This window comes from Ictalurus furcatus, chromosome 13 (genome assembly GCF_023375685.1).
Source record: "Ictalurus furcatus strain D&B chromosome 13, Billie_1.0, whole genome shotgun sequence".
Classification (NCBI taxonomy): domain Eukaryota; kingdom Metazoa; phylum Chordata; class Actinopteri; order Siluriformes; family Ictaluridae; genus Ictalurus; species Ictalurus furcatus.
Genome location: NC_071267.1, coordinates 1,603,139 through 1,626,256, shown reverse-complemented (window position 1 = coordinate 1,626,256; position 23,118 = coordinate 1,603,139). Strand labels below are relative to the sequence as shown.

The window sequence follows — 23,118 nt, the reverse complement described above, 5'->3', positions numbered from 1 at the left end:
AATAATAAATAAAAAGTCACCCTTAGTGGTTTAAAAACTCCAAGTGCTTTTACTTCCTGTTGAAATTATTTCACCTGCGGGTTGACGTCCAGGATGCAGACCTTTCCGGACTCGATGACCTCGTGGATGGAGTTGATCTTGGTGCCGTACAGGTTACCGTCGTACTCGCCGTGCTCCAGGAAGCGGCCGCTCTTGATGTCCGCCTCCATCTCGCTGCGCGACATGAACAGGTACATCTGTCCCTCCTTCTCGTCCACTTTGGGCTTACGGGACGTGTCTACGGGGCAGGATTACGTATTAGTAGTCGTACAGCACAGCGGGAGGGGGGAGGGAGGTGGATTGGGAAACGGCTACTGGACTGTACTCATATCTTACAGGGTGTCGTTGTGCCGTAGCGATGAGGTTGTGACATCAGCAGCTTGTTTTTCAGGTTCCGCCGTCCGACTCCCTGGGCGCCGATCAGCACCAGGGTCTTTCTCCGGAACGGCGGCACTTTCGCCACTTCCTCGTAGATCAGCAGCTCGTGTCGGTCAAACTCTGACACACAGAGACAGAGAGAGAAAGGAATCGTGTTAAAACCTACAAAATATTTCAGGGTTCTAGTGAACTGAGTTGAATTTGCACCTCACTGAGGTGTCGAATGATTTAAAACCGTCACTTTAAGTCTTGTTTAAGGCATTAAAAAGTTCAAAACCACTCTCAAGCAGTTGAAAGCCACTGGGTATCGGGAAAACAGCCACAACGTGACCTAAAACTCAACCGGAAAGGAGAAAAGGATGAAAGATTAACTCTATAGCACTATAATCAACAATATCGACAATAAACAAAATGAGAAAAAACAATTAATCGAGTTTAATTAACCAAGCAAGCCAATTAAATAGCGCACAAGTCAAGATATCTTACATCGCACATTTCCAAAGCACAAAGTTGTGTCAGAAATATTAATAAAAAGATAAATACAAGCAGATCGATACAATTTTAACACAATGAAGAATGCAGATTACACACACACACACACACACACACCACAAATTAAGAAGAAGAAAAAAAAAGTCTCATGCACAAGGAACCAACTTGGTTGAAATGAGTTAGAATTTCTTCATGCTGTTGGTGCATGTTGCATTTGAGACAAGGACAGTTTGGACTGGGAAGATGGTTCTTGAGTGGGGGGTTTTGCACCAGGTGAGATGGGCTTGGACTGAGGGGAACAGTAGGTATGGTTTATGACTGGGGAACTGCTTGGAGGGAAGGTTTTAGATGGAGAGAAGGGTTTGGGTTAAGGGGATTGGTTTGGACAGGTGGAATGGTTCGGACTTGGAGGGACAGGATGGACTGGGGATGATTTTGGAATGGGGTACAGTTTTAGATTTGGGGACAGTTTTGGACGAGGAAAGGGTTTGGACTGGGGACAGTTGTGGACTGGGGATGGTTTAGGGCTAGGGAGGGGTTCGAACTGGGGGCCAGTTTGGACTGTTGGATGGTCTTAGAATTGGGGATGATTTTGGAATAGGGGATGGTTCTAGACTGAGGAAGGGTTTAGACTGGGGATCATTTTGGACTGGTGGATGTTTTTAAACTAAGGGACTATTTTGGACTTGGGGTGGATTTTGGACTGGGGTATTGAGTGGACTAAGTGAAAGATTGAACTGAAGGACAATTTTGTACTGGGAGTGCTTTTACACTGGGGATGGTTTTGAACTAGGGGAAGGTTCCGGACTGGTAAAAGGTTTTAGGCTGGGGAAGCAATTTTGGCATAAAGGATGGGGTGAGTTTGGAATGGGGGAACATTTCAGACAAGGAAAGGGGACTGGTTTGGACAGATGGAATGGTTTGGACTTGGAGGGACAGGATGGACTTTGGCTGGGGTACAGTTTTAGATTGGGGGACGGTTTTGGACTGAAGGGAGGTTTTGGACTAGGAAAGGGTTTGGACTGGAGATGGTTTAGGACTAGGGAGGGGTTTAGACTGGGGATGGTTTTAGACTGGGGGACAGTCTGAACTGTCGGATGGTTTCAGACCTGGGGGACAGTCTGGACTGTCGGATGGTTTTAGACTGGGGGACAGTCTGAACTGTCGGATGGTTTCAGACCTGGGGATGGATCTAGACTGAGGAAGGATTTAGACTGGGGATCATTTTGGACTGGTGAATGGTTTTGGATCGAGGGACTATTTAGACTTGGTTTTGCACTGGGTTGATTTTGGACTTGGGTGTTTTGTACACTAAGTGACAGTTTGAACTGAGGGACAGTTTTGGACTGGGAGTGCTTTTACACTGGGGATGTTTTTAAACTAGGGGAAGGTTCCGGACTGGTGAAAGGTTTTGTACTGGAGATGGTTTTGGACTGGGGGATAGTTTTAGACCAGGAAGGCAGTTTTGGCGTAATGGATGGGGGCGAGTTTGGAATGGGGACCGTTTCTGACGAGGAAAGGTTTTGGATTGGGGGTGGTTTTACACTGGAAGATGGTTTTGGACTTGGAAAGGGTTTGCATTCAGGGATGCTGGAGGCAGGAGAGTCACATTGCCACAAAAGAACAGGAGGGAAAGAGGGAGAGGAGAAAGGATGCAGTGTTACCTGCATTCTTGGTGGTCAGGTACATCATTCTCTTCTTCTTCTTCCCACCCATGCCTGCACACAGAGGTCCTGCAGACATCAGCACACAACCCGGTAACACACACACGTCCACCATAACAACACTACAGGACATACACACTTGTGTTTTGTTTTATTTTTTTTTTCCTCGAGACTCATGGCTATTCGGGGCCAAGAGTGCAGTCCAATTGGTGGAGTGTGAACCTGGGAGTGGCCCAGAGAGCCAGTTCCTGCTCCTCTTGAAAAGTGTGGTCTGGGGGTTCTCTTCCGCAGAACATGGTGCAGATCTTTCCACACTCGGAGCCATATACCGAGTAACACGATCGGCTCCGTTTGTCACGCTACTTCCTGTTTCGACTTTCAGACGTTCTTATTCTGATTATTACAATGTTTCATGTATTAAAGAACGATACATCATACTTTTCATCCATGTATAAGTATGTTAATGAAATATAAGTATAAGTATGTTCTGAAACGTCTTTGTCTCACTTACGTTATAGCAGCTATGCATCTGAAAACTTACAAACTGAAGCTGTCGAGTGGAATTTAAGATTTTAAGAGCAAATAAGGACAATTCAAGACTCGTTCAGGCGTTTAACTGGTCAATTGTAATTTCACATTCATTCAGACATTCAGTTATTTAGATGTCCACTAGGGGGTGATGTTTGCTTTCGAGCAGTACAACAACAACAACAAAATTATGTCATGCCAAATGCACCTGTTATATTAAGAAATATCTTAAGAAAGAAGAACAGTCAGCAGATTTTTTTAAAATCTTTTTTTGTTTGTTTTCTTTTTCATTTTAGTAACCGCACAGAGTGAGCGTTAGAGCTGGGGAAACACTACACTGTAGAAAAGAGAAGGTTCGCCAGGACCAGGGCTGCGAATTTGTGTTCTAGAAGATCAGCCTGGTCTGGTGTGTGCTCCTACCTGCCGTGTTTAGCTCCAGGTCTCTCTTTACGAACGCTTTTCTCTTCTCCTCAAGCAGCTGGCTGGGGATGAGACCCGCGCTGCCGCCCTCCAGGTGACACGCCTGCGGCACAGACAGGGCCGAGATGTGGCTTCAGGAATTAAACCACCTCCCCCCACACACACCCACCCCCCCAACACATACACACCATTAACATTCATGACTTCTACTAAATCCTATGACTTGCACCCACCTGCCACCAGTTCGGGTCATCCTGGTTGAAGATCTGCAGGATTTCGCCGCTGTGGAACCGAAGTCCAGCCTCCTTGCAGGGGATCAGATTATCGTGAGCGGGGTCGTAATCGAAGTGGCATTTCACGAACGCCTGATGGTGCGGAAACACACACGGTTCAGATCAGTACTCAGCCGGGATGCTTTTATTTACCTCGGTCTGTTCGGAACTAAATTCTGGATTCTGATTGGCCAGCGGATCTGACAGCAGTGCAGATGCAAATCACAAGTTTATATTCACTATTAATGCGCACGTTATCGTAAACACCGCAACACACGTCAGTAACGTTATCTCTACTTTAGATCGTGTCGGAGTGTGTGAGTCAGCATTCACACTCACACACTAAACATATTTAACACACGGGGGATCTGTGAGAGTGTGTGTGTGTGTGTGTGTGTGTGTGTATGTGTCGGTCGGATAGAAACACACACACACACTGAGTGAGTCTGGTGACATTTCTTACACAAGGTCCATACAGAGCATTAAAAAAATAAATAAAAAAAAGGAAAGTGTTCAGGCGGAACAAAGGGTCAGAATGGGGGGGGGGGGCCTAAACTGTGTCACCGTGGCAACCCAGTGGCCATGAAGCACTACAGCATAAACATGTAGGAAAATTACTGTTCGTTCTCCTCTCTCTTTCTCTCTCTCTCTCGGTTTTTCTCCTGGACGAGCAGCAAGTCATTCCTCGTGTTTCAGTAATATATAAAAATATAACGATGATTAAAATCCACACACGACGGGCTGAGTGGTGTCGTGCAGGTTAATAATACCGCCATGTGATTGATTATGTGCCTAGAAAATCATATCCTGAAGAGTTTTATTCCTCTTATACAACAGCAATTGTCCAACGATGATGACTTTTCATGTATTTTTTTTGTCCATTTGTAGTTACAGCCGATGTTGTTCTCCCTTGCAGCTCTAAACAAACGGTTTAGCTGTTACTATGGCGACGGTAACGTATTGGAACGAGCGCATTAATATAAACCGGTGATTTATAGTGGCGCTACTGCTGTTAACCCGACAGGAACCCGACAGGAACCGGCCTGGGCCGTGCGGAACATGGGCAGGAGGTCAGGATGACAGGAAGTGTGACTCAGGTGAGCACAGATGGGGCAGCCACATGGGGGAGGAGAAACGCAGACGTGGCCTAGATTTCCATCATACAGGACACGGGTCCAGGAAATCTTCATAAAACGGACCGAGCTGTTAGAGCGGTTCTTTAACCCCACACACACACACGGCGCACGCACGCGCACACACACACACATATATACACATACAAGGGACATGTGATTGCAGCAGGATGGGGGTGAATACTTATGTAATCACAACATTTTATATTGTAGCATTGTAACACAACAAAGTGTGAACAGGTTCAACGTGGGGGTGAATATTTATGCTCGGCACTGTTTTAAAGTCGTAAAACAGTCACGAAGTGCCTCCAGCTCACAGCTTACCGGGCCCACCCCCTGCTCATTAATATTCATTAAGCAGACCTTAATTATTATTCACGAGTTGACTCCATTTTGCATGTGCTCTTTGAAATCAGTCGTTCCTGCTTTAAATCGACGCAGAAATATACCGATTTATTTATATATCGATCATTATTGAATGCCACGGAGCTACAAGATGTCCACAACGCAGTCCGTCAATCCCATCTTTAAGATGAGCCCCACCCACTGCTGGAACAGAGCCGCTCGGTCCCGCCCATTTTACATAAAAGGCGACGAAGCTATAGATGGTTTGAAACAGAGGGGGCGGAGTCAGTCGGAGACTAGGTAAAAGCTCGTCATCGGAATTGCGAAGTAACTAAAGTATATAACGTATAAATGTGTGTGTGTGTGTGTGTGTGTGTGTGTGTTGCTGACCTGGCGGGGTGTGTGCGGTTCCTGGTAACTGGGCAGGATCTTAAGCACGACACTGCCGCTGGCCTCCTTTAGCATGTCCTGCAGCACTTTGGGGTCGCTGCCCACCTCCTTCCCGTTGACCTCTTTGATGATGTCACCGACGTGCAGGAGGCCCTGCTGATCGATCATACCGCCATGCAGGATGCGTGCGATCACCAGCTCTCCGCCCTCCACGCGGAACGTCACGCCCTGGGCACCAAATACGACTTGCTGAGCAGGCCGATATCGACTACACTTAACAGGCGGTCGTGAAGTATCAGCTTGTATCACGGCACTCTTAAACGCTCTATTCTGATTGGTCAGGAGGATTCATTTCCTAACAGCAGCTCTAATTTTTGTTCTAATACGTTACTCTTATTCACAGGGAATTGTATGGTAGATGCTAAAACACTCCAGGTTGACGTGGATTAATTTCCTACAACAACACGACACGCTCAGTTTAGAATCAGTTTAGAAGCCCAGGTCTTACCAGATGTTCTCCGGAGACTTTGCGTATGCCGACCATCCTGACAGCATCGGGAGGGACGGGCTGGTTGTTGAAGGCAGGGTCCATGAAGACACAGGGGCTGGGTGGTGGAGTCTCGTAGCTTTTGGAGGCTACAGAGTCGTGCGTTTCCAGCAGGGACTGGGAACCAATGAGAAAATAACTTGGTCTTTTCTTACGGTTTTGCCCGGCTGTGACGGACGTGACCTTTTGTGTTTGTGTGTATACCTGAAAGTGTGGCTCACTGAGTATGCGGGCAAGTTCATGTGCTGCCTGGCTTTGTTGGGTGAGCGGTGTGAGATCTTTCAGGATGTCCTGCACCAGTTCCACGTTGTTCTCCCTCACTGCCTCCAGCTTCGGCTCCTCGAACTGCTCGTGGGCCTGTTCCACATTAAAACGTCAACACAAATTAAATACGAGAAACTTCCAAAAACGTGCGACGCAGACAGATGGAGGATTCATAACCTCAAAGAAAAGAGATGACTGCAATTTATACACGTGGGAGACAAGAAATTTAAACCAATACAAAAGAAATTGGGATTGGGATTGGCAGGAAAGAGGGGAACGGTGGGTAAATCATGGGACTCAGGATGGAACGGAAGGTAAAAGGTGGGGCAGAGTTAAAGGTGGGATGGGGTAAAGGAAGGGATTGGGGTGGGACTGGCATTAAGGGTAGGATGGGTTAAAATGTGAAATGGGGTAAAGTGTGGGGTACAGTAAAAGAAAGGATGAAGTGGGGTTGAGCTGAAGGGAGGGATTGGGGTAAGACTGATATAAAAGGTCGGACTGGGAATAAAAGGTGAGACTGGTGTAATGGTTAGGACTGGGGATAAAAGTTAGGATGGAGAAAATTGGTGGGATTGGGGTGAATCTGGTGTAAAGGGTACGCCAGGTCATAAGGCTGAGAAGGAGTCAAAGGCGGGACAGAGACGAAGGTGGAATGACGTGAAGGGAGGGAATGGAGTCAGACTGATGTAAAGGGTAAGGACTGGGGGTTGGAAATAATAAATGCATTCCTTACATTTGAGGCATAATTTGTATAATCTTGAAAAAAACCAAAACAACCAACGACCACAAAATTATCATTAAACCCGTCATGGTTTTCCAGAAAGTCCTCCTGAGGACTCTAAAGAGTGCGAACTGCACCTTCTGCTTCTCTTTTATCCAGTCTCTATTTTCTTTACACCCATGTGAGTTTCCATGTAATTGGTTCCTAACAACCACAGTCAAGGAAAAATGGTCGAAATGTCTTTGTGTTTTGTGAGTGCACCTTCCCCCCCCCCGACATCATACCTTTTCAAATGGGACATAATGCGCTGACAATCATAAAGTAGGTCAGGCCAAAGTAAGAGCATGTCAAAAAAACAATGATCCAGCAGACATGAGGTGAGATAACGCTTCTCAGTAGAGGGTATGCACTGACGTCACTTCCCCGTGCGAAACATCCAGCAAAATGGCTGGTTTTAATAGAGGAAGCTGCGAAAACGCTAGTATACCTAACGATCATCAGCTTTAATTAATTAATTAATCGGCTCCAATACCTTTACCTACTAAATGCTAAGGCTGAATGCGAAGGTTAGGACTGGTGACATGAAGTGTTTTATTTCCTAACATTATGACCTATATATATTATATATATATATATATACACATATATATAAAAACAACAACAAAGAAACACAAATCTATCATTACGTCTGTCAAAAGGGCTTTTCATAAAGCTCCCCTGACGTTCAGTGGCATCTAAAGAAGGACGATGCCTCCTGCTTGTCTTTTATCTAGTCTCTTTTCTTTACACCATTGTGAGTTTCCCTCGTGATCGTTCTCTAACAATCACAGTAAAGGAAATTTCATCAAAAGGTTTTTGTGGGGTTTTTTGAGTGCACGCTTTTTTCCCCAAAATGGTCCGAAAGGGACACGGTGCATTGTCCATCAGGAAGGAGGTCAGGCCAAGGTAAGAGCATGTCTTGCTGTAGAATTGAGGTCAGGAACAGAAGGAAAACAACATCCTTGAGACAGAATAGAGGAAGAGGAGGAGGAAGGTTTAAGGTAGAGACACTGGATGCTGCAGCATCATGCTAACTAAAAGCCAGATCCGGACTCGCTCGCTCGCTCATCTGGATTCACAGACTGCATTTGCAGGAAGTCCCACTGGGAGATATTCTCAAGCTTGGGCTCTCTTTACACGCCACGCATTTATATTCCAATCTTTTCTCTCTTCCAGTCGAGACGAAGCACCAGAAACACCAGTTATGATTCAGCATACATGTTTCCCTTACCGTACCATTTAGGAATCGATCCTAAAGTCCCCCGAAACCCATCGTTTGTGAAATACTGGTCTTGAGAATGCAATCTCACTCGCTTCGTTTCACTTTCCAGTACCAGCTTGCTATGGGTATCAGGCTTGCTACGGGATCCTGGAGCACTTTGAATAAGTGGGCGGGGCAAATCTTGGGTAAGGTGCACGTGAGATTCCTTCTCATCAGATACTAAAAGGCACTAAGCGAGCGGTAATGCACTTAAAGCTGTACACACAACAAGCGTTTACATTTTTTTGTCATCGTGAAAAATCCCATATAAACAATTGGGACTTGTGAGCGATATCTGATTGGTCCATTTTTAAAGAGGCAGGCCAGGTAAAATAAATAAATAAATAAAAATGATATTATAATTAAATACTGTCTAAAGCTGTACTTCCTGTTTTTCTTTCACTTTAATGCACTTTTAATCACTGAGTTTAAACCACGCCCACATAGAGGCCTAATACAACACTGAGGTTCGAGATGATCGGTAGGACATGCTGAAACTCCACGTTGAAAATAAATGTGAATTTAGATTATAGCTTAAATCTCAGCCCTGAAATCTTCACGCGACTGTCGAACGCCATCGTCCGTCCACCTGACGAGGGAAGATGATGTGAAAACAGCAATACCTGGACTTCTGGAAGATTAGCGTGGAACAGAAATACAACATTGCTCACCACAGGACTCTCCATGATGCCCTTCAGGAAGATGAGGTCCAGATCGTTGGCCATGGTGGAGCCGGTGCTGTCGCTCAGTGTGTCCAGGACGCTGTGCATCGCTGGAGAGGAAAACAGAGGGGAAGTCGGAGAACAATCAAACACACTACGGCTATAAATAAATAAATAAATAAATAAATAGAAACTCAAGGAAAGCTTTTCCATGGAAAATTAGATTCATTACACACCAACCCACTTCAGCCTTCCTGTCTAACACGGAGATAAAAATAATTCTAGGATTTTTCACTCTGGTGGAACTGAAGTGGTTTGTGAAACACGGTTAATATATTTCTCTTAGTAAGAGAACAGAATTTAAGCTGTAGCATCGTGACACTGCTCGCACACCAGTGTCCCTCGGCTCATTAAAACGCATGTTAATTAACGCTAACTAAATCAGGCGTATTAAGAAAAAGGAGTTCTCCATGTTCTCATCTGTAGCTAAACTGAACCGCCTGAAAGACCAAAAGCAGCAGTGGAGAGAACTTTGATGCTCTCGTGCCTTCCTGTAGAGTGTGCGTGCGTCCGTCATGTCGAGTGACGTGTGAATGGGGAGGGATTTGGAGGATGACACGTGAGTGCGCCGTGTTGAAGCTCACAGCTGCTACATAATTGGATTTAATTACGCAATCCACTCGTCTTCCTCTCACTCGCATCCTCTCCCGTGTTGTCTCTGATTGCTGCTCTGTCTGGTGCGTCCCTGGCTTTCTCGCGCTGGCACGAATCAGTGAGCCCGCTTTTCATTTGAACTGAACAGATGTGTTCGGCGTTGAAAAGGCAAGATTAAAATAAACACGTGCGGTTCTTCATAAAATACCGAGCTTTCGGAGATTACGGATTCATGCTGATCTTTTCCTTCACGGAGCACTAGACACGATTACGTGCCAGCGATGAGTTTTATACCACGATGGGGTCTTTTCTTATATTGAAACACCTCCAAATGTAGAGCCCGTGAACCATCTCACCAATAAGAGTCAACTGTTTCTGCTCCCAAACACGGCTATGAGAAACTAGCACAAGCATTGAAAACGCCCATTTCCACCATCAGGGCTATAATTAAGAAGTTCCAGTCAACTGGAAATGTTATGAATCGACCTGGAATTGGACGTGTGTCTGTATCGTCTCAACGCACTGTGAAGAGGACGGTTCGAGTGGATAAAAAATCTCCAAGGATCATAGCTGGAGAACTGCAGAAGTTAGTTAACGTCTTGGGGTCAAAAAGTCTCCAAAACTACAATCTGAAGTCACCTACATCAGAAAAAAGCCTCTACTCTCATCCAAAACAAACTCGAGCGTCTTCAGTGTGCAGACACTACTGGAACTTCAAATGGGATCGGGTTCTATGGTCAGATGAAACCAAAATAGAGCTTTTTGGTAATAAACACCAGAGGTGGTTTTGGAGCACACAGAGAGGTAGCCGTATGGAAAAGTACCTCATGCCCACGGTTAAATATGGAGGAGGATCTTTAATGTTTTGGGACTGTTTTTCTGCCAGAGGACCTGGACATTTTGTTAGGATACATGGCATCATGGACTCCATCAAATATCAACTGATATTAAATGAAAACCTGACTGCCTCTGACAGAAAGCTTCAAATGGGCCGTGGATGGATCTTCCAGCAGGACGATGATCCAAAACATACATCAAAATCAACACAGAAATGTTTTACTGACCACAAAATCAAGGTCCTGCCATGACCATCCCAGTCCCCTGACCTGAACCCCATAGAACACCTGTGGGGTGAACTGAAGAGGAGAGTCCACCAGCGTGGACCTCGAAATGTGAAGGATCTGGAGAGGTTCTGTATGGAGGAACGGTCTCAGATCCCTCACCATGTATTCTCCAACCTCATCAGGCGTTATAGGAGAAGACTCAGAGCTGTTATCTTGGCAAAGGGAGCTAGCACAAAGTACTGACTAAAAGGGTGCCAATATTTATTGCACACCTGTATTTAACAATTTTTTTTTTGGATAAACCTGTGTTGTGTCTGCGATTGTTTGATATCCATGAGAGAAAGGTATTTTTGTGAATTTTTTGAACAAATGGTGAAACAATAAAGACAATTTTTCACAGCCTTCTTTGCTCATATTTACCACCAAGGGTGCCAATATTAATGGAGAGCACTGTAGCTTTGTGATTTAAAATTCTTACTTTGTTAATTTATTATTATTATTATATTTTTTAAATTGCCAGACCTGCTCATGCATACATAATGCTTTCAGGCATGTAATTAATACATTCCAGGTAGATTATGAAGGGGTTTTATGTGCTCGTGCAAACACGCACACACACACACACACACACACACACACACACACACACACAGTACAATCCAGGGTGAAAAGAAGGCTGATAAAGAGCCACGACAGGAAGCGGCTTAGCACATTCCCCTTCACTAATTAACACACAGAACATGCTGGAGAGATGAACAGCAGCCAAGCAGAGCAGGTAAATAATCTGCTTTCTCTTCTCACACATCCTCTACCAACCCATTCAATCACGCCTCACACATCACACGTAAACAAACATACACACAGATGCAAACTAGCACACACACACTTACTGCACTGTCAATCACTTTTGTAGGTGTTCAGTTACAGAAACGAGTTACTTCCTGTCCTTGACAATGTTCTAGCAGCTGGAGACGCCTTCCAAAAACGTTAAATATCTCTTACTGATGAAGAAGCCCTGATTGTGTACAAACACAGACTTGCGTTCTCCATCAGGTACTGACATTCCAGTGCGTGTGCACTTCGATAAAAGAAAATCCTACAATGTTGTCTGAAAAACGTTCAGAGAGCAGGTTTTTAGGGAAACACCTTGGCAAGACACTAAAGGAAACAGGAAACTTGAGCAGAATGCGTGACCTGGTGATACTTTTGTTGGCGCATCTACAAGCATGTGGCTTCATTTCCTCATAACCTCCTTCGTGACGATGAAAACTTTCTTTAATCTTGGTGCAACAGCCACAAGAACCGAAAAATCCTTCATTCTGAAAATGCTAAACTGAGGAGTGAATTTTAATTCGTTAACTACGACACAAACATGAGTGGCTTCACGACATGGTTCACAACAGCCAATAGCATTCGAGACACCAGGACAATATCCTAGATGCAGATTTTTGCATTTTACGTTTACAGCATTTGGAAGACGCAGTTATCCAGAGGGACCTACAATCATCTCATTTATAGAACTGAGCAGTTGAGGGTTAAGGGCCTTGCTCGAGGGCCCAACAGTGGCTTGGCAGTGCTGGGATTTGATCTCACGACCTTCTAATCGGAAGTTCAACTTTGTAACCACAGAGATACCATGGCTCCGTCAGATGGCGACTGAGAGCCACAGGGTCGTCCCCGGAATACATCTGATTACTGCAAGAAATTCCAAAATGAGAGCGACAACTTGTTCAGGATACCTAATAATAACTGGTGGTAGGAGGGGAAACCTTTGGGGTAGGTAGGGTGCATGGTTTGGGGACTATCGAATGCCATTCAGCACCCAGGACCCAGGAAATAAAGCGGCAACTGATAGTCCTCAATCCCCGAATCTTTTACTTCGTTCTCATCCACATATCTGTTCATTAAAAACTCTTTATAAGAACTTTAAACGCCATTTGGACTAAGGGAGAGAGTGATACCCAGTGCCAGGATATTTTATGAGATACTGGAAAGAACAGAAATCAAAACTTTGGATCTTGTGATGAAATGAATATAGTTCCCAGAGGTACAGTATACCTAAAAGTGAGGTCTATGGTTTGCCGAAGTTGGAGTGGAAGAACTCAGGTGGCCTGCACAGAGCTCTGACCTCAACTCCACTAAACAGCTTTGGGATGAACTGGAATACCAACTACGCCCAAGGTCTCCTGGGTCACATATGGGTGTGGTGGTCAGGTGTCTACAAACTTTTGGCCAAATAGTGTACATACTGTATGGTTAGATAGAAAGGTACTTGATTTCAAAAGGTTGAGGAAAATATGACTGGAGGAAATATTACAGGCCATGGTCAAGCTGCCTTTGAACAACTTTTCCAAATATGATGCCACTGATGCCTGAAAGAATTCTGCTTTGGTCACATCACAGTGACTACATTCGGACCACGCACCTGCACACCAGTTTTGATGGGTCGAGTAATCAGACCACCAGCGAAACATGTTTCGTCGCCCAACACAAGATGGGAAAGTAATTTTAAAAAAGGCAGGAAGATGTTTTCCTGCTTTCCTGGATGATCTATCTAGTCAGACCAGCAGCGAGCCAACTCTAGAAGATCTGTGTGGAATGTCGGGACAGGGTCTTCTTCCTTTCAACCTCAACACGGGCAGTTCCAGGTTTTCCAATGCAGAAATGATATAAATCATGTACAATTGGGAAACAGCTCACAAACACAACTATCTAGGATTTGAACATTGATGATACCAGAGTTATCCATAGCCAGGAGACCAAAAGGAAGGGCAGGAAGTTCTACAGTCCATTCAGGATGAGGTTCCTGCCTACTTTACTGAAATGTTTCGCTTGCTGCATATTGTTTTGACGCAACTGAAGGCAAGGCAATGGTTCCATTTGATTCGATCTGTTGCACATGGTGGCCATTAATAACCCTAGGCAGATGGTTATAAGAAGCCAGTCAATGGGTCATGCAAGAAGATCAAGAACAAATGGAAGATGCTTCTCAGGTTTGGTGAGCTGCTTCCCCGTTGTGGACAGCCTGAGATTTTTTATGGCCTTTTAAGAGACGCAGTCCTGATGTGTAGTGGGATGTGTTTAAGGAACAAGAAGGTTTGCCGTGGTCGTCTTGCAAAACACAAGGGGTGTCATGTCATATATAGGTCAAGTAAGTAGACAATATGATTTGTGTATTTCTTTTCTTCATTCCAAGATTCTAGGCAACACAACTGATGTGGCGAGCCTCACCGGATGCTGTGCTGGTGCAGACGAATGTAGAGAGGCTTATTTCTGCCTTCCAAATGTCAAGACACTGGGGATTTCAGAGGTCCAGAATTTCGATGAGAAAAGGAGGGTGAAATGTTCCAGACATGATGATTGCCCTTATGACCACTGGGCTACCGCTCTACACATGCACCCTACCTCAATGCCCCTGAATGTTTTGTAAGCATTTTGTACATTATAGGTACATTACAAATTTGAATTACAAATCACAGCGTTGTCGACAAGTCAAAAACTGTTTCAGGACACACAGGCTACAAATGATATTTCCAGCTTCAGTCTTTTTTAAGCTACACTAATCACACTGTTAATTCAATTCAATAAAATTTTATTTATAAAGCGCTTTTTACAATGGTCAATGTCTCAAAGCAGCTTTACAGAAACATATAAACACAGGATAGAGATTTTAAGTGTGTGAATTTATCCCTATTGAGCGAGACGGTGGCGACGGTGGTGAGGAAAAACTCGAGATGATATGAGGAAGAAACCTTGAGAGGAACCGGACTCAGAAGGGAACCCGTCCTCATCTGGGTGACGACGGATAGTGTGAAAGTAAAAGAAAGTTCATTATGGTTTTATACGAAGTCTGTTTTGTTTAACTAGTCCACTGTTCAAAGGAGACCCGAGTGTAAAACTGCATGTGGTAATTGCAGTCCCCGGGCCTTTGAAGCAACCCTAGTCCCAGCAACCACAGCGAGAACGTCCATCTGGAATTGGAGTTGATGAGAGCTCCATCCAGAGTTATGGCATCCGAACGGATCAGGCAGGTCCGGAGAGCAGAAAGGATCAGGATCACTAGCATTAATAGCGAAAGTCAATCAGAAAGCGCCTTAATGCTTAATGATGGACGAAGGATGTGATGTCTACAGCAGAGCTGTTGTTTTTTTGCGTTTTTACGCAATGTTTAACTCTAGCCTCGGTCCGAAAACTCTAGCCTCGGATCCTCGTGTCTGGATCTGACTCTTTGAGCCAACTGATCTGACGCTAAACTAGCTGAGTGAGATAATAATGATAATGAGTCTTTTATTAGTCACATGTACATTACAGCACAGTGAAACTCTTCTTTTTGCATATCCAACCACGTTCAGAAGTTGGATTCAGAGCGCATGCTCAGCCATGACACAGCGCCCCCCGGAGCAGAAAGGGTTACGGGCCTCGCTCAAGGGCAGCGCTTGGGCTTGAACCCCCGACCTTCCGATCAGTGACCCAGAGCCTTAACCGTCAAGCCACCACTGCCCCTGAACAGATAAGATGGTGATACGCAACCCGCGGCTCTCATAGCGCTCGTTCTCAGTGTGCTGGTTTGTTTCTCCACAGCGGCGACACGTGAATGTATTAGTCTACTAGTCTACACAACCCATGTTATACATTATAATGCTCTTCCTATGCAATGTTAAATTCTCCTTTTATTAACCTCACGTTCCACGTCACTGTCCACAGAATAACATACCGTTCTTTGAAACCTGTAGCCTCCCCCTTCCCCCATCACCCACCACCAAAGTGATGAAACACTCCAGAGAAAACTTTGTGATGGTTATCTCTACGTCACGCACCTTCACCACGGACTTATAACCGGTGTATACGACTCGCTATAAGCTTACACAGCCTTTCCACAGACCTTAATTATAGACCGTAGATCTTCACCTTAGACCTTAATTACAGACTGACACCCTCGCTCGCTCTAGACTTTTGTTAAAGACCTTTACAATATACAGTGGTGCTTAAAAGTTTGTGAACCCCTAGAATTTTCTATATAGCTGCATAAATATGACCTAAAATATCATCAGACTTTCTCAAAAAGTCCTAAGAGTAGATAAAGAGAACCCAATTAAATAAATGAGACAAAATTATTATACTTGGTCATTTATTCATTGAGGAAAAATCTCTGCGAGTGGCAAAAGTATGTGCACGTCTAGGATTAGCAGTTTAATTTGAAGGTGAGATTAGACTCGGGTGATTTCAATCAGTGGGATGACGATCAGGTGAAACAACTCGTGTGAAAATAAGATGCAATGAAGAGGTGAAATTTTAGCCACGGTTTAGCCTCTAAAGTCTTGCCATAACACGATTTTTCCAAAAGACGCCGTGACAAACCTCATTAGGATGAAATAAAAGAAAGAAAATTCCTTTGAAAGTTCCGTTCAGTCAGAAACGCAACAACCGTCACGCCGAGTAATTATCCCGAAGGCCATTCATATATTTCTGCTTAATACATAATTTAACAGTGTGGTGAAATATGTACGAGGTGCATGAGTATGCTTTCTTCTTTCTTCTGCTTGACGTGCTGCTAATACGAGCATTTCCTGTGCGTTTAGTCGTCTCAGACGGGAACGTTTTATTTTAAAGCGATTCCACTGCTATTACGTTTATAAATATGGAAGAAAAGGTTCAAAAAGACATTCTGAAACACAGGTAAAGGTTTTCGGCGTTAACGCGTGAATCCGCGTTGACGCGCGAGTCGTCGACCCGGTCACCCGAACACATCTACCCCAATGTAATACATACATAACGGACCGGTTTCCACAAGTCACATGTTTGGCTATTTTCTAAAGATCACGGGAAGAAGAAAAGAAAGTTGTCCCATTGTTTTTTTTCCCCTTTCATTTGTGTAACATTCAGTGATATCGCCTGACGAGGTCATTTGTGCAACACAATTCACGTGAACATGAATTATTAATGATACAACGTCATCGTAAATAAATCCATAGTCTATTAGCGTGGACGCTAGTTAACCGCACACATTGTCTGTAAATCCATACGTTTTTAAAAAAATAAATCAACGCTGCAGTCCATCAAAAAGAAGCAGCTTTGATTGTTTTCCGAGCTACGGTTAACAAAATGGTGAAACGCCGTACGTTTTCTTCGAATTCAGCGTGAAAATTATTATTATTATTATTATTTCTTATCAAAAGTTTAATCGTTGAGTGTCGAGCTTTAAAAACGGTGCCCACGATTCTGCAAGCGCAGAAACGAACGCAGAATCGCGGAAACGGCGCAATTTTCCACGCAAAGGAGCGTGCGAATTTTCTAAATTACTACAGGATCGGGCTGAGACGCGTCATGTCACGTCAAAGCCAGCCCTCTTCGATTCACGTGCGTCGAACGTGAGTACAGCTAAACGCTCTCGTTTACCGACAAACATCGCTGCGAAAGGCCGTGCGAAAGTTTTTTTTTTTTTTTAACGTTGCACAAATTTATTTTTTTATTTTTAAATGATCCGTATGAACGTGGACGGGCCTCGGAAAATAACACACACACACACACACACTTTCTCTACACTCAGGAAGCTTCATCAGGTACTTGTCTGTCACTTTTTTACCCCCCCCCCATTTCTTCTTTCTTCACTTAAAACCCAGAGCTGGTAAACATTACCATTATATACACAATACTTAATATTTAACGACATAAAAATACTCAGAGCGACATTAACGCCAGTATTACGCCAAACAATGTCTTCATCGTAATCGTATACCCGAGTTCCCTTTCTTCTCCCTTTCTCTCTCACTCTCTCTCTCTCTCTCTCTCTCTCTCTCTCTCACCCTCACCTCCTGGGCTCCTGAGAGAGTTAAGAGAGCCAGCCTCCTCCAGAGACAGCCTGTTAAAGAGACTCCCAGCCATGCTTCCTCCGTCGCTCTCGCCTTCTCTGCCTCGCGCTCGCTCTCCTCCTCCCGTTCCCTCACTTTTTTTCACCTCTCTGACGTCAGCCACGCTTGCCGGCAGCCCTTCCCTTCCTGAATTCCCTCCTCTCGCAGTCTCTCGGTCTTCCTCTCCTCATTAGTTCCCGTCACCTGCTTCTCAGCTCGATCCTTCTTGACAATAGCTGGGAGGGTTTGGAAGAAAACGAGGCTCCTCTGTGTCAGCTCTCTCTTGTAGCTCACAGCTTCGTTTCAGTATTTTTTTTTTTTTAAATCTCAGAAGCTGGGTTTATCACAAAGCACCTCTGATGCTTCTGCTGGGAATTCCAGATCTTTTCAGATCAAGACTCGGCTCCCAAAAACGACTCCTCGCTATTTCGTCACAAACCAAACTGGACAGAGTTTGTGACTAGTAACTAGATATCTCCAAAATGTGTTTCGGTATTATAAGCGCACATTGAACCGTGAAGATGCTGTAAAACGTCAATCGTTACTCTGCGAACCTGAAGCTCCAGAGATCCCAAACTGGATTCACGACTCCTCCAAAACTTCTTCGGAAATACAGGCGAATTCCTCTCTCATTTCTCTTTATTCGATTGTTTTCAAACAAATATACAACGTTAAAATCCCCTCTCCCCATATGACTCATTCCGAGCTTAACAATGTCTGCTAATTTCAAACGTTTATTTCTAGAAAGAAGCAAAAACGATCCGCTTTTAAGCTGGAAATTAGTAAATAGGTCTTTAATGTTCTTGTATTTGTTATGAAAGAATCTCACGATGAGAAATATCAGATAAGTTTTCCTATAATCAAGATTTTTTTTGTCCATTTTCAGCCATTTAACCAGAAGTGGGCGTGGCATAAACATTTGTTTTTGGGTTGTTGTTTTTTTTAACTGGGAAACAAAATGGCAGCTGGAAGGAAAAAAAGAAAGAAAGAAAGAAAGAAAGAAAGAGAGGTAATATTTTCAACTAAATAGCACATTATATACTGTATTTAACGCCGGTATGATTTTTTTTTAAGTAAGATTTTCTTTTAATAACACTGAAGAACAATGAAAAACCTTCTCAATGAGCATACAAGTCAAATTTAACATTTAAAAAAATAATAATTGGACTCAATTCATTTGTATGAGACCGCGACAGTGAAATGCTTCCCTGTCTTTGCACTGTATCCATGACTAGAGCGAACGAATCGCTGTGAGAAGATCACGTTTCCGGAGAAATCCGCCACCTGTGCTTAGACCTGGAGCTCTGCAACAACCCGAGAACTATCAACAAATGTATTTGTATCTGTTTAGAACAGATAAATCATGATCCCTGGGCCACGGACATCACCGTGGCCCTGAGCACTCGCTGAAGATGAATGAATTCGTGCCTGTGATCAGGTCAGATGTTGAAATGAGGTTTCCATGGAAGCGTTTTTGACTAGACGACACGGCCAGAGTAACGGGATTGCCTTTAATCTATAATAGAAGAAGAGGGACCAAAAAAACCTGATTCATATAGACTCAACATTCGCCTAAAAGAATCCGAATCAGAATTGACTCATTTCGTGACTCGTCTTCCTCCTGAGGGGGCTTGTCGGTGCAGCTGAGATCCAGGAGACAGTGTAGCGTAATGACTCCTCAGAGGAAGCAGAGGAGAAAAATGAGGAGTGATAGTTCTCTCTCCACTTCCCCCGAAGCCATCCTGAGGAAACTGATCTTAATCTGAGGAAAGGAATCGCTGTCGATTCATCGCCGCTTGAATCCAACCGTTTAAATTAGGTGCAAACGAGAGGAAAAGAGTAAAGCCAAGAGCAAAAGTCTGACATGTCGAGCGCTTATTGCTAATCCTGCCTTCGTTAGGACAGCGAGATTTCTGTACCGATCCGAGTCTGAGGTCTGGAGTTCAAACACAAAAAAAAGCAAATCCTGAACCAAAAACCTTTGATCTTCAGGGTAATATCGATCATGTAAAAGAATGACCTCAGAAGAAAGAGCCACACACTTTCTTTCTGCTTCACCGTAGAGACGAGGACACAATAACTGTTCCATAATTCCATGCCATTAGCAATCAGGATTCAGGCCTGATACTAATCTGCGTTTTTCCCTCTCCCTTACCTTGCTTCGTAAACCAGGAAATGGCTTAATGCAATGTGTTGGCAGAAAGCTCTGAAGCAAGCGTACGCGTCCAGGGATTTATTAGAGAGAGAAAGATGGGGGGGCAAAAAAAACAAAACAGGAGGCTCACCTGAGTCAGAGCTGGATGATGCAACAGGCATGGCTGGTATCTTGGGACTTCTGGGCTTTCTAAGATAAGGAGAGTTAGAGGGTTAGGGTTAGGAGAGAGAGAGAGAGAGAGAGAGAGCGAGAGAGAGAGAGCTAGAGGGAGGGAGGAGAACGAAACACAGACACCAAGCATTTAATAATAATTGTAGAGTTCATAATTGACGAAATAATCGGAAAACGTTAATAATCGTTAGTTAGGAATAAAAGCGCCGTTAATGTACTATCAGTTATTAATTCATTATCAGTTACTAATGTATTATCAGTTATTAATGTATTATCAGTTATTAATTCATTATCAGTCATTAATGTATTATCAGTTATTAATGTATTATCAGTTATTAATTCATTATCAGTCATTAATGTATTATCAGTTATTAATTCATTATCAGTTACTAATGTATTATCAGTTATTAATTCATTATCAGTTACTAATGTATTATCAGTTATTAATGTATTATCAGTTATTAATTCATTATCAGTCATTAATGTATTATCAGTCATTAATGTATTATCAGTTATTAATTCATTATCAGTTACTAATGTATTATCAGTTATTAATTCATTATCAGTTACTAATGTATTATCAGTTATTAATGTATTATCAGTTATTAATTCATTATCAGTCATTAATGTATTATCAGTCATTAATGTATTATCAGTCATTAATGCATTATCAGTCATTAATTCATTATCAGTCATTAATGTATTATCAGTCATTAATGCATTATCAGTCATTAATGTATTATCAGTTATTAATGCATTATCAGTCATTAATGTATTATCAGTCATTAATGTATTATCAGTCATTAATGTATTATCAGTTATTAATGCATTATCAGTTATTAATTCATTATCAGTCATTAATGTATTATCAGTCATTAATGCATTATCAGTTATTAATTCATTATCAGTCATTAATGTATTATCAGTCATTAATGTATTATCAGTTATTAATTCATTATCAGTCATTAATGTATTATCAGTCATTAATGCATTATCAGTCATTAATGTATTCAGTCATTAATGTATTATCAGTTATTAATTCATTATCAGTCATTAATGTATTATCAGTCATTAATGTATTATCAGTTATTAATTCATTATCAGTCATTAATGTATTATCAGTCATTAATGTATTATCAGTCGTTAATGTATTATCAGTTATTAATGCATTATCAGTCATTAATGTATTATCAGTCATTAATGCATTATCAGTTATTAATTCATTATCAGTCATTAATGTATTATCAGTCATTAATGTATTATCAGTTATTAATTCATTATCAGTCATTAATGTATTATCAGTCATTAATGTATTATCAGTTATTAATTCATTATCAGTTATTAATTCATTATCAGTCATTAATGTATTATCAGTCATTAATGTATTATCAGTCATTAATGTATTATCAGTTATTAATTCATTATCAGTCATTAATGTATTATCAATTAATGTATTATCAGTTATTAATGTATTATCAGTCATTAATGCATTATCAGTCATCAATGTATTATCAGTCATCAATGCATTATCAGTCATCAATGCATTATCAGTCATTAATGTATTATCAGTCATTAATGTATTATCAGTTATTAATGTATTATCAGTCATTAATGTATTATCAGTCATCAATGTATTATCAGTCATCAATGCATTATCAGTCATCAATGTATTATCAGTTATTAATTCATTATCAGTCATTAATGTATTACCAGTTATTAATGCATTATCAGTCATTAATGTATTATCAGTTATTAATTCATTATCAGTCATTAATGTATTATCAGTCATTAATGCATTATCAGTCATTAATGTATTATCAGTCATCAATGCATTATCAGTCATCAATGCATTATCAGTCATTAATGTATTATCAGTCATTAATGTATTATCAGTTATTAATGTATTATCAGTCATCAATGTATTATCAGTCATCAATGCATTATCAGTCATTAATGTATTATCAGTCATTAATGTATTATCAGTTATTAATGTATTATCAGTCATTAATGCATTATCAGTCATCAATGCATTATCAGTCATCAATGTATTATCAGTTATTAATTCATTATCAGTCATTAATGTATTATCAGTCATTAATGCATTATCAGTCATTAATGTATTCAGTCATTAATGTATTATCAGTTATTAATTCATTATCAGTCATTAATGTATTATCAGTCATTAATGTATTATCAGTTATTAATTCATTATCAGTCATTAATGTATTATCAGTCATTAATGTATTATCAGTCGTTAATGTATTATCAGTTATTAATGCATTATCAGTCATTAATGTATTATCAGTTATTAATTCATTATCAGTCATTAATGTATTATCAGTCATTAATGCATTATCAGTTATTAATTCATTATCAGTCATTAATGTATTATCAGTCATTAATGTATTATCAGTTATTAATTCATTATCAGTTATTAATTCATTATCAGTCATTAATGTATTATCAGTCATTAATGTATTATCAGTCATTAATGTATTATCAGTTATTAATTCATTATCAGTCATTAATGTATTATCAATTAATGTATTATCAGTTATTAATGTATTATCAGTCATTAATGCATTATCAGTCATCAATGTATTATCAGTCATCAATGCATTATCAGTCATTAATGTATTATCAGTCATTAATGTATTATCAGTTATTAATGTATTATCAGTCATCAATGTATTATCAGTCATCAATGCATTATCAGTCATTAATGTATTATCAGTCATTAATGTATTATCAGTCATTAATGTATTACCAGTTATTAATGTATTATCAGTCATTAATGTATTATCAGTCATTAATGCATTATCAGTCATTAATGTATTATCAGTTATTAATTCATTATCAGTCATTAATGCATTATCAGTCATTAATGCATTATCAGTCATTAATGCATTATCAGTTATTAATGCATTATCAGTTATTAATTCATTATCAGTCATTAATGTATTATCAGTCATTAATGCATTATCAGTCATTAATGTATTATCAGTCATTAATGTATTATCAGTTATTAATGCATTATCAGTCATTAATGTATTATCAGTCATTAATGTATT

At 41.5% G+C, this 23,118-nt stretch overlaps 1 protein-coding gene and 1 long non-coding RNA gene across 5 annotated transcripts in view; one reads left to right on the top strand and one right to left on the bottom strand.

The window, feature by feature from the left end:
• mpp2b (MAGUK p55 scaffold protein 2b) overlaps positions 1-23,118 on the bottom strand; it is a 33,761-nt gene that overhangs the window by 2,935 nt on the left and 7,708 nt on the right. The window contains exons 2-11 of one of the 4 annotated variants that reach the window (XM_053640653.1): positions 20,007-20,065; positions 9,165-9,265; positions 6,413-6,565; positions 6,170-6,325; positions 5,662-5,889; positions 3,755-3,886; positions 3,522-3,624; positions 2,574-2,642; positions 376-537; positions 75-277 (exon numbers count right to left, since the gene is read on the bottom strand). In XM_053640653.1, coding sequence (XP_053496628.1) covers positions 75-277; positions 376-537; positions 2,574-2,642; positions 3,522-3,624; positions 3,755-3,886; positions 5,662-5,889; positions 6,170-6,325; positions 6,413-6,565; positions 9,165-9,265; positions 20,007-20,037 — 1,338 coding nt within the window. In that variant the 5' untranslated portion in view covers positions 20,038-20,065. Of the gene's footprint in view, positions 1-74; positions 278-375; positions 538-2,573; positions 2,643-3,521; positions 3,625-3,754; positions 3,887-5,661; positions 5,890-6,169; positions 6,326-6,412; positions 6,566-9,164; positions 9,266-11,763; positions 11,886-17,682; positions 17,995-20,006; positions 20,066-23,118 lie in introns of those variants that run through there. The other 3 variants (XM_053640651.1, XM_053640652.1, XM_053640654.1) reach the window with 3 other exon arrangements.
• LOC128617519 (uncharacterized) lies at positions 4,080-5,802 on the top strand. Its single transcript, XR_008387576.1, has 3 exons — positions 4,080-4,552; positions 4,682-4,890; positions 5,698-5,802. It is a non-coding gene; the product is annotated as an uncharacterized LOC128617519 (long non-coding RNA).